The sequence below is a fragment of the Haliotis cracherodii genome, unplaced genomic scaffold, assembly GCF_022045235.1.
Source record: "Haliotis cracherodii isolate W230 unplaced genomic scaffold, xgHalCrac1.p SCAF_2, whole genome shotgun sequence".
In the NCBI taxonomy this organism is placed as follows: domain Eukaryota; kingdom Metazoa; phylum Mollusca; class Gastropoda; order Lepetellida; family Haliotidae; genus Haliotis; species Haliotis cracherodii.
The window spans coordinates 37368570-37380972 of record NW_027266275.1 but is presented as its reverse complement, the minus strand read 5'-3'; the positions used below and the strand labels follow the sequence as shown (position 1 = coordinate 37380972).

General features: G+C 40.7%; 1 protein-coding gene across 3 annotated transcripts in view; it reads right to left on the bottom strand.

Moving 5' to 3' along the window:
* Window positions 1–12403, bottom strand: part of LOC139468059 (filamin-A-like) — a 48174-nt gene that overhangs the window by 13144 nt on the left and 22627 nt on the right. For all 3 annotated transcript variants that reach the window (XM_071249759.1, XM_071249760.1, XM_071249761.1), the window contains exons 4-9: window positions 10627–10800; window positions 8454–8612; window positions 3200–3403; window positions 2722–2877; window positions 1583–1711; window positions 157–321 (exon numbers count right to left, since the gene is read on the bottom strand). In XM_071249759.1, the coding sequence (XP_071105860.1) occupies window positions 157–321; window positions 1583–1711; window positions 2722–2877; window positions 3200–3403; window positions 8454–8612; window positions 10627–10800 (987 nt within the window). The remainder of the gene's footprint in view (window positions 1–156; window positions 322–1582; window positions 1712–2721; window positions 2878–3199; window positions 3404–8453; window positions 8613–10626; window positions 10801–12403) is intronic.

The window sequence follows — 12403 nt, the reverse complement described above, 5'->3', positions numbered from 1 at the left end:
GCAGAAGTCATTGTGTACACAAACTTGTCAATGGGCGTACTTAACGGTCGTAAAAATCTTCGAAAAAATATCAGATTACGTAATCGACATACAATTTTATATTAAGTGTAAATCTAGTGCAAATCTAGAGCATCTTCGTTGTCTATATGATCCTACCGGAGATATGCATGGACTTGTGTTTGACACTGAGAATGTGGGGTCCCTTAATCTTGGGCGTGAACTGTATCTTGTAGTGGAAGTCTTCAAGATCCATCACGTCACACAGTTCAGTGGTGCCGTCGGGGTCAGTCACCGAAGCCTCCATATCGAAGGGGTTTGTTCCTGTGAGTGATATGTAGCAACATATAGAAACCATGTCAAGGAATATTTCACAACCATTTATAAAACATAAGCCCGAGTCCTTGATTAAAACAAGTTGAAAAAGTCAAACTTGCAATTTTAAACAGCGGATTTACCACCAGCTTCATGCAGGGCATCCCTTGGATGCCATTGGTATAATCAGCGATTATAAAGAAAGAGCATTCTTGTATTCTTTGCGCCATTTTCAGTTATTACAATCGATATAAAGTCACACTTTGACATGGCTTTTAACATTTTCAAGACCCTCAAAACACCGGGTCTCTCTCATTTCATTATTTTAACCATATCAACCATACCTTAGAAAATACTTTAGAAAATAGGGTTTTATAGTTGAATGTAATGAATGACATGCCATTTTGTAACAACGAATGAACACAAGCAGCTAAAGCATTCCATTCAAAATGCTTATATGACATATAAGGTATGTAATGCATGTTTATTATTAGGGGTTGAACCACCTGTTGAACAGAGTCTCATTTACACCATTTGAGGATGGATATCCAAAAGTGGCGCATGCGCAGATAAAGCAAAGGCATCTGTGGATGATTTCACTCATGACGTGGCAAGCTCCTTCCCAGCTCGTGACACCTTCGTTACACCCTCGGTAACATCGCTGCCACCAGTGTGGGCGCGGCCATTACAAGAATCTTGAAATTTGCCCTCTAACCCCAAATATAGTAATGGTTATACTTTGGTTTACTTCTTTGGGAAAGCCATCATAGTGGATTTTGAAAAGGTCTACGACAGACCATGTTTCCCAGATGAATTTACCTTTTTGTTTGATAAGATTGGTTCGAGATTGCAGACGAACGGAAAATCAACCAACTTCCCCCTATATTCTTACTATACAAATTAAATGATATGCAATGAAACAGAAATTCAAATTGATAAACAAAGAAAATAATTTAGCAGGGATCAGAGTATTTGGCGTCAAGGCAGTCAACACATGTTTGTAAACATAACGGTCAGTCGGTTGCGAGTTCAACTCCAAGCATGGTTGTGGCCACCTATCACAGCGGGGAGCTTTGACGGTGGCAGCGATTGTATATAGTGTTCCGCGAGCGGGCTATCGCTGAGGGGAGCTTGATGACGTGATAACCAAGGGAAGTAACTCTGTTCTTGTACCACTGGGCCCCTAAGGTCCCCTCTTAATGGATGCACTGCGCTTTGATAGGGTTATCAATACATCATATTAACTGACTGCTATAGCAGAGGGACTCACCTGGAATCTGGAGAATAAATGTGCTCATGTTGCCGGGCTCGCTGGCAGAGGCTGCATCCATTTGCTTGGTGATCGTCTCGCGCACACGACCGGAAGGGTTGCCGCCGACATTAAGAAGAAAGGGGCTACCTATATCACGAAAATGAAATGGGAAGATAGAAATGAACGTTTTATGCATGCATACATTCTGTGTGTGTTATTCTCTAACTGCCATCGTTACGTTGCTGATAACAGCATGATTTATGTGTTGTCGCATCATTACCATGCGATGTTTGACAAATCAGGGTGGAATATGAACTTGTCCTTCACACGAACTCTCTACATGCTAATGTTCTTTAGCGTACCGCCTATATGCCTTAGCATATACTGACTATCTGCCTCAGAGTATTGTCTACATGCAAAAGTATACTGTCTATATGCCATAGAGTATTGCCTACGTGCTTCAGCGTACTGCCTCACAGTTTTTGTCTACATGCCACAGTATACTGCCAATATGCCTCACAGTATTGTCTACGTGCTTCAGTGTACTGTCTATGTGCCACAGAGTATTGCCTACGTGCTTCAGTGCACTGTCTATACGCCACAGTTTTGTGTACGTGCTTCAGCGTACTGCCTGTATGCCCCAGAGTATTGCCTACGTGCTTCAGTGCACTGTCTATATGCCACAGTTTTGTGTACGTGCTTCAGCGTACTGTCTATATGCCACAGAGTATTGCCTACGTGCTTCAGTACACTGTCTATATGTCACCGAGTTCTGTGTACGTGCTTCAGCGTACTGCCTATATGCCACAGAGTATTGCCTACGTGCTTCAGTGCACTGTCTATACGCCACAGTTTTGTGTACGTGCTTCAGCGTACTGCCTGTATGCCCCAGAGTATTGCCTACGTGCTTCAGTGCACTGTCTATATGCCACCGAGTTCTGTGTACGTGCTTCAGCGTACTGCCTATATGCCACAGCATACTGACTATACGCTCAAGAGTATTGCCTACGTGCTTCAGCGCACACGTAGTCATTTCAGACACCTTACTTACCAAACTGCGTCTGTCCCTCAATCATGCTGATTTTTGTTTTATCACTCATAACTTAGGTAGTTTGAACACCCATGCTTTTTCCCGGACCCGTCTCTGTTAGCCGTACCTGTTACGTGATCGTCGGCGAACCTGATGTTGAGGATGTAGATGCCGGGTTCGTGAGGGCTGTAGTGGATGACGTATTGTCTGTCGGTCCTCTTCTCTATCAGGCTGACATCGGAGCGGTGAGGGCCCTCGAGGTTGATGCTCAGCCCGCCGTATCCTAGAAGGAATAGATTGTCAGTAAGGCATCAACCATTTACCATTGTTTAATATTGTCTGGTCACTGCTTAAAAAACAAGGAATCATTTTGTCATTAACTGTGAAAGGCTTTTTCACAATACGTAATATTCAGCATGTCCAACTAACGCTTGTGTTTGTATGCGTGTGTGATTGTGCGTGTGTGTGTGTGGTAAAAACTAGTCCCTAGTTTTCCAACTGACACCCTGACATAACGGCAATACATGTCAGCGGCACTGAACCCACTCGCTCATTCATGTATTCATTCCCTTGACGGCAATATCAACATTATACATCATACACACCGGAGTCCGTTGTGTCAACGATGATTTCGTTTCCGTTATTAGCAGTGGCTTCACTTGTTGCACCGGAGACCTTGACCTTTGCGGCATGAGCCAGTTCTTTGTCCCCCACATTAATAGTGAAGGGGGATCCCTTGATGTTTTTCTCGTTGCTACACACGTACACGGTGTATGCACCCTTTTCCCGGGGGTTGAAGGAAGCCACACCTGGAACCAGACAAGTAATGTGTGAACAACAATTAAACAAAAATCAATAATTTACCGCGCAGCCAAAATATGGATTGTCCATACATTATTTGTTTGGAAACATATGTAAGGTCGCATCGCAAGGGAAAATTATGGCATAAACTACTGGGCAAAAAAAGTATACGTCCATATTTGGCTGCATGAAGCTGAAACAGCGAGACTTGTATGTACTTAGCATATGCTTTTCAACTCTATTTATGTTACCAGACTTGCTCTTTTAAATATGTGGCAATTTTAAGGCTCTTTTAACAACGTTAAGATACACCCATGTTTGATGGTGGCTATAAATGACACAAACAAGAACTGGTTAATCGATGGTGATGTGTTTGAGACGGGTATTATAGTTGTGTTTTGGACCTTAAGTTTGCAGTGTTCCGGCTTTTGTTTTCAGCCGGTAACTCTATGATAACGTCTGCAAATTTCTGGTTAAATCCTGCGATCAAGTGTTTACCTCCTTTTGCATGGCAGTTTAGTTATAAAGACTCGTTTGTCCGGCAAACATATAACTAAAAAATTCCAACCTAGTTCGGCACATATGGAAATTCGACTTCTACAGCCCCAGGAAGATGGTATGTAATCGTGTCTTGACCTGGAAACTAGTGACTGAAAGCTTGCGCAACGAACCAAGCAACGACCCGCGCCAAGGCACTGAGGACAGGCCAGCATATCGATTCGACAGTAAAGTGTACTGGGGAACAAATGACAAATTTCTGTGACGAATACGTAAACCCTTCTCACAGACCGTCATTATTCAGTAACCCCTTTTAGTGTGTTCTTGAACCTCAGTGGTATGATAGACAACATACAAGTGGTGTGCGTCCTGGTCTTTAACTAATGGTTCACAAATAGTGACACCTGTCTTGTATCCATCAAGTCATAAATGGTATTCCACTTACTACGGAGTGCCGGTTTTATCGCTCCACCAACAACACGTGGGAGGGAAAGACAGCAACAAGTGCCTGTCTTAATACATACATACGCCCTATGTTGAAAAGAAAATATTTACAAAGTCTTCTTGAAAAATGAGAGGGCTCTAGGACTAACAAAAAAAATGGTCCGAACCATCTCAAAAGTCACAGACAAAAAGCCAAAGAAACGCACCACTTCAAGTAGCGGTGCGGATGTGCTGGATTCTCGGTGAATGTTCTCGAGGATACACGTGAGTTCAGAAAGGTCTCGCGAGAGTTTCACGGTGGAGGATAATTACACGCGAGATATGATGCTCACCTTCTCTGTTTTAGTTATCTCCAAGGACGTCTCCCCAACGCCTGCCAGTGAAAGTCAACATCAGCTACATGGGTTTAATTTAAGGTTTAATAGACGACGCCCTGTGCTGTGGCAGTTAGGTGGAACCGTTGTTGTAGGTGTAAGGTTTTAATTACATTCTGAGGAGGGATTATGGTATATCTACAGCGCATCTGTCAGAGGAAATTAACGTGTTCTTTAAAAAAAACTGGCATTAGTTCCGAACGACGTGCTGCCGCAATGGAGGATAGGCACAACGGAGAAAGGGAACCGTTAACGGGAACAGAATCTTCTTCTTGCCGTATTTTCAGTATAGGTATATTCACAAGGCCAGGAGTAAATTCAGTGTTTGGGCGCTCAATAAGGTATCGAGGTATTTAACCTTCTGATGTACACATTTTGCTTTGAAAGAGGTCGTCAAACAAATAGTTAGAGCCCATTAAACATTTTGCTTTGAAATCTTTTTTTTATTGTTTTGTCAAATCTGAGGTGGAATATCGATATTCGTGATTATCGTGAACCAATTATTTTTCAACCATAAAATGTCTGAATGTGCATGTGCACTACACACGAGTCAGGGTTATGAATTGCATAGGGTTGACAACTAAACACGGTCAGTATCAGCAGCTATGCTAATGTCAATGTCGGAGTGTGATAGACGTTCGAGGATGTAGTCTATGGTGCTCTTTAAGTGAGGGCATGAATGAGTCAACACCAATATAACACGCATGATGGCCAACAACACATAGAGGACCGTATGTTTGTTTCTAAAGGAGCACGTGCAAACGATAATATTTGGCAGCATATGCTACAGTGACGTAAAGAAGCTATTAGTGACGACAGGATTGCCTTATGGATTTCAAGTGAACAATTGCTTCATAAAGTACATTGTACTAGCACCTGCCCCTTTTCGCTTTGAAAAGAAGTTGAATTCCATACGTCAATCATGTTTCCATATTAGAACTTGTCAGTAGAAAAGATATCAGATGATAAGCACTCCGTCTGCTGTAGGTAACAAGTAGCATGTAACCAGAGTGGCATCCCCTGAGTGGCATGGATGGCGGTAAGAGGTTCCAGTCAGTGCCATTTCACCTTTCCTTGTTATATTCCCATTCTGATAACCTCGAGCACACCGTGCAGTAATAGACACTGATCTACAGAACATACTTCAGGGCCAACTTGCACAAAGCGATCGAGGCACTACAGCAGAGCTGCTGCAACTTCAATCAGTCCACACAGACAGAAGTGCGCACACGTGCAAGTGGGATAAAAACCTTATCAGTTTGAAGATAATGGAAATGGTATATTCTCAAATTATTAAAAAAGTAAATAACTTATATGAAAGGGGTTGGGGCAGGGGTTTAATTTTTCATTTGATCTTTCATTACAAACACCTGGGCAAAACTAAGTATACACTTGAACATTTGATTTCACCAAAACATAACAAACGTTATTGAAACGTTACTGCGTTGAAAAAAACACAACTATGAGACCCGTATCAAATATATCACCATCGAATAACCATATCTTGTTGGTTACTGTTTTTGGCCACAGTCAGGCAATTAAAGGTGTATACATTTACATTATTTTATTATTATTATTATTATTATTATTATTTTATTATCATTATTATTATTATTATCATTTATTTATTTCATTTTTATTTTATTTATTAATTTATTTATTTTTTATTTTTTTGGGGGGGTGGGGGAGAGAGATTACTAGTATTTGTTTTTCTTAAGCCTCCTCCTGCACACTTTACCCTATCCTCCTACGGGGGACTATATATGTACATTTATCTATCAACGTTTGAGACTGTTTGTCCAGGGACAAGAATTCAAAAACGGTATAACATAGTATTTGAATTTAGAAAACTGACATTTTAGCGAGGTTTCAAATCTTTGTTTAATACAGAATTTCATTCATCTGCATTTTTTAGTAGAGAACTTTGACGTTTACTGTTTCTATCAATACCACGTGAGAATATAAACAGGATGATGGGAAGGACCTGTCTACGAAAATATAATATGTCAAGTAGGCGATTTGCACGTCATATAAGAAGACACTAATATCCTCGTGTGCCCTTTTTAATATAATCTGAGAATGAAATATCTTCCACGTTGTTAAATGGTTTAGTTCAGCAATATTTCAAGTTGCTTCTCAGTCGTAATACTTCTAGAACAAATGTGCTGAACTGATACAAGAAGCAGGGCAATAACTGAAATTACTCCCAGGAACTATGTAAGTGCGGCTTTTCTATTTAATGATAGACCCATAACACAGGAACCGCTTCATTCTTACCTGAGCCGAGTCAATTAACTGTATTCCATAACCACTTTTGAGGTGTGTTATTAAATGAGTATTGGTATATCATTAGAGTTAATCTGGAGCTTTACATGCTGGGTACGCGATACTAAACCATACCAATTACCATGAGGAAATAGAAACGATTATTTACAAAGCTTGTTCTTAGGAGGACTAATCTTGGAGCTATTTATGTCTACCTAATTGGGTGCACGAGTCAGCTTGCACGGGATGCTATTGTAACATGGCCCCGTAAGCAGGGTGTTCTTGGATTCAAATATACTGTGGTGGCCCTGTGTTCAGTGTTCGGGTCACAAGTCAGGGAAGCACTGGACACTGAAGCACGTGGTGTCGCCCTTGGCAAGTGGCCTTGTTCGAAATTTGTCTGTGTTCACCCAGCATAGAATGGGAATCCGGTGGGATAAATGATAACCTTCTAGCCCCTCATAGGCAGCCTGCGTTGTATACTCCCCAAGGAGCTGAGAATGACACTGATCCATTGACCGAGATCACAATAGCGCATTTAGTGCATATAACATTTAATGTGTATTTTAGAATTTGACAAATACATGAATAAGAATAGCAACAAGGTCTTGGCGTTCTTTATAAGACTTTGAGGTTGTAATTTTGCGCATTATTATATTCTTCGTTATTATTATTATTATTATTATTATTATTATTATTATTATTATTAAGGAGATAGTATTTCCTAACAACCAACACCAGGTTTGAATACATTACGTTGAAAATAATCGTGGTATATGTAAAGGATTCTGTAAATATCTCCATCCAAATAAGCGTTACCCTGAGCATGCTGTAAGACAGTGTTGGGACACGTCATGTCAGTTGTGACGCTAATTAGACGAGAGGGGTATTGCTAAACGCAACGCTAGGTTTGAATCAGAGGCTTTATTGTAGCATGAATGGTAAGAATGTTTCCCTTCGATTACCATCCTGACAACAACACATTCCCAAAATCGCGGGAGAAGATTCTTCATTCATCATGAACCTCAGCGTAAGACCACTCGCACCAGATTAACGCCCTGATTACATAACGAAAACCCGACCCTTCTGGCTCTGATGGAAGCAGTCAGGAGGAAAAGTACACGATTCACGCCCTGAACAGCACCACGTTGCATTTACAGGGACTTTTCATCTAGCCAACCAAATCACTTAAGACGATATCCCACGCGTGCACGCGATAAAAGGTTTAGTGCGAGGTTGTTACTTTTTTTGACAAATATGTAATATGTTTCTGCCACAAAATAAGTTATTGGTAAACGGGTCAAGGATGCTTGATATGTAACATAAGTGCTTTCTCCTTTGGGAATAGTCTTTGTGTCCGCTTATGCAAGCTAGATTCCAGACTAAGTGTGTAAGTGGTGTACGTATAGCTAACCTCTTTATAACTCCATGAACCCTGTCATCCACGACAGATAGGGTTAACACAGATGCTACCTACCCAGTTCTCCATCGCCGAGCCTCTTAAGGATGCAGGGTTCGACGTTGCCTGAGGGAGACTTGATGGTACCGGTGAGATTGACGATGTCGGGCTCGATGACCTTGAGGGAGTAGACGCTGCTGTTGCCAAGCGACAACTGTGACCTTTTGCGGCCTTCACCTGTACAAAAGGGAGACAATACCTTGTCAGTACAACTTGCATATATTTTACACATATTCCAATTGATGGCAGTATTGAGAGGAGTGTTTAGATGGATCTATATAAATATACACAGGGGCATTAGACCGAGGGTCGTATTCGAGATATACACACCTTCGAGATATACAAATAGAAAGGCTTTCCCTTTTTAGTGCCGACTGCACTTTTTTCGAAGTATTTCAAAATATCATTCATGTCCAAGTTCTTAAAAAAGCTACAGGTGTGGGTATACGTATTTTATTGAACTATCTGCAGAGTATCGTGTATTCGCCGCTTTTAGCAATATTCCAATCACGGCGGATGATCACCAGAAATGGGTTCACACATTGCACCTAATTAGGGAATCGAGCCGGGTCTACCCTACAGGCCCTTATTGGAGCTAAACCAATCAGAATTATGGATTTTCTTTTATAAAGCAAGAAAAATCGTTAATTTATTTAATATATATCAATATATTTTAAATTCATTTTCTTTTAATAATTCTTGCGCATTAAAGAACACCATAACATCAACATCAAAAACATAAATTGTAATAATATATGCAGACGTGTGTAGCATGTGGAAAATATGTAAAATAATAGCCATGTTTTTCGGGTCATTAACGGCCTCACAGCCATTTACCTACTTCAGTCGAACAAGGCACTTGGTCATGAAAATACCTCTAAACTATAACAGATGGCTTCAAAGGTATAAACATACTGTATATTGTGTACGTGCGTGTAGATAAGAATGACGCGAGTAGCCTAGTGGTTAAAGCGTTTGCTTGTCGAGCCCAAGACCTGGGGTCTTTTATGCTGCTTTAGGCCGCAGTAATCAATGTTCCTGTCTAATAATTGAGTCTGAATGAACCAAACCAGTAACCGACAGCACGAGGGAGGTTTTACGTCGTCAAGGGGCAACGAGCATGGAGTGCAAGGGGCGCATGAGGGTCCTCGTTATAAATTTTGCTGATCTGTATTGACTTTTCTGAAAATGACTATCGCTTGGTGACAACATTCTCTCAGTATGGGTGAGTTGACTTTAACGTGTACGCAGCCTTTGGTATGATGCATATCGTGGTTGCGGATACCAACAATGACCTTAACGTTTTGTGTCCATAATGCGGTTCGCCCCGATTATGTTTCTAGGTTTGTCAGCACCATACCCGTGCTCGTGGGTTTCACCGAAGTGGTAAACGTCTGAGACCTGCATCACTTGGGGCTTTCCTCCCACATTAAGCTGACACGCCGTGATATAACTGGAATAATGTTAAAATCGGCGTAAAACCCAACTCACTCACTCACTCACTGTGTCCATAATGGGAATCGAACCCGGCTCTTCAGCGTGACTAGCGAACGCTTTACCCACTAGGCTACCCATCAACCCTCCATACTTCTTCCTGCACTGAACTATATAAACGAGTTCATGATGTGTTGTTGATGTTTGAATCAAATTACATTTATTCGTCACATAACCAAACTGTAGTGCTTAGTTCATGGAAAGTGACACTCCTTGTTTGGTAAGCTTCTTACACTGGCATTATTCAGATCTGACGTTACAAAATACAAGCGACAAATAAACATTTCCATAATCCTAAGATATCTCTGCGTAATGCTGAGTCCATTGTTGATTCCGAACTTGTCATGAGCATATGTTTGTGAATTACTATGAAATGGTGATGATACCAGGTGTTCGCGAATAGGCAAGAGTATCCTGCCTCACCGGTGGCTCGGTCACAAGGAAGCTGTATCTAAACATCCAGCTCAGTCAGCCAAAAACATTGTCGCAGGCAAGGATAGAAAAATCTTTATTTATGAGAAAACCGCCACAAATGCATACTTCAACGATGCTGTAGGAAGATGACCTATTTGCAGTTTTGCAAAGAAGGGATTTCTTGCCAGTGAAATCTTAATTTGGAGTTGAGACCATAAGCCTTCAGCTCACTCCACGCGTGAGTGGGCGTGAGCGTTTTTGTTGTATCTGGAAATGCGTTTACCTGAGACTTTAGAGTTGAAGGGGGATCCCTTGACGTGCTTTCCCTTGTATTTGATGGCGATGGCGTAGGCACCGGGTGTCATGGGCATGTAACTCACGTTGGTCGAGCCGTCAGGGTTGTCTTTACGTTTCATGTCGACTTTGCTGGGGCCATCGATCTTGATGTCAATGTCCTCTGTAAGAAGAAAACATTGTTATTTAGAGAGATTTACCGCAGGATATCTGAACTTGCTTACAGGCGCTGTTGAGAATGTAAACATAGATATGTCTTCTACTGCACAGCCAGCATTCTTTTATTTCCTTGTTTTGGGACTTCGGTATCGCGTAGTTACTATACCATCACTTGTTGTTAAAGCAGCTCTCGTTAATCCTTAGTTATTGTCTCTAACACGGTTAAAACATCTCTATAAGTCTTAGATACAAATCTCAGTGTATATTGTAGTTACAGGAGCGTCTCTTACTTGTTCGACGGCTCTCATTAACATAGTTAAAATATCTCTGAAACTCTTAGTTACAGATCTGCCAGTATAGTGTAGTTCCAGGAGCATCTCTTACTCTTACTGTTACGGTACCTCTCATTAACATAGTTAAAATATATCTAAAACTCTTAGTTAAAGATCTGGCAGTATAGTGTAGTTACAGGAGCATCTCTTACTGTTACGGTACCTCTCATTAACATAGTTAAAATATCCCTGAAACTCTTAGTAAAGATATTTCTGTATAATGTATTTACAAGAGCATCTCTTAAAGTTAGGGCAGCTCTCATACATGTTTCGTAAGAACGTGCTGTATGAGCAACGCTTGTTAGTTAACTCGTAGTTAGAGCTGTCTCGGGAGTTACAGGAGCATCATTTAATCCTAAAGCAACTCTCGTTAATTCTCAGTCAAAGGAGTTCGTAAAGCCCTAGAGGCCTCGTTAATAGCGTAGTTAAAGGTAAATAGTTCCGAGTGTTCGTGAAGTATTCACTTATTAAAAGCTAGTTAAAATGGAGTTATCGCGAAACTATTGCCTTGTTAAAGGGTGTCTCGCTATTACGTAGATAAAGGTGCTCAGTTAAAGGATTTCGTCCAAATTTAGTCAAGAGAAACATCAAGTCATTGCAAGAAACTGGAAGACACAAAGTAACACGTGGTCAAAATACGTCACAACTGAATTCCCTTTCAGCACACGTCAGCAGTTCAGCTTCATGATTGAACTTATCTCGCAAAACAAACCAAAAGCAACCATTTGATTTTCATGTGTTTAAAATGTAAATACACACAAGACATGTTTAGGAATGCATGTTTAAACGCTAAACGAAAAACACATTTGGTGAGTTCTATCTAAACAAGTTTAGGGTCTAAACACATGAAATGAGCTATCGTCTCACAGCCTAAACACCACCTACATGTCAATACAACATCCACGTAATATCTAGACATGTAATATTTAGATATTTTACGAAAAATGCATATTAGTGTGTATTATCCAAATAATCTGAACACGTATACAATTAAACATGTTTAAATAAAGTGCACATCATTGGACATTAAGTCAAATATGGATACGATGTTTATACTAAGTAAATTAATGTGCAAATAAGATCCACAGGCAATTGCATGACACATATACCACCAGGAATAACAACGTACTTGGTACAATATTAACATAATAATGGCACGGCTCTGTCCCACATTTAGGCCACAAGCACGTTTACCTGCTGAGCAAAATATCCTTAACATGTTTAGATCCGATCTAATGCGACAAAGTTTAGGACATTTTCCACATTGTAATGTGT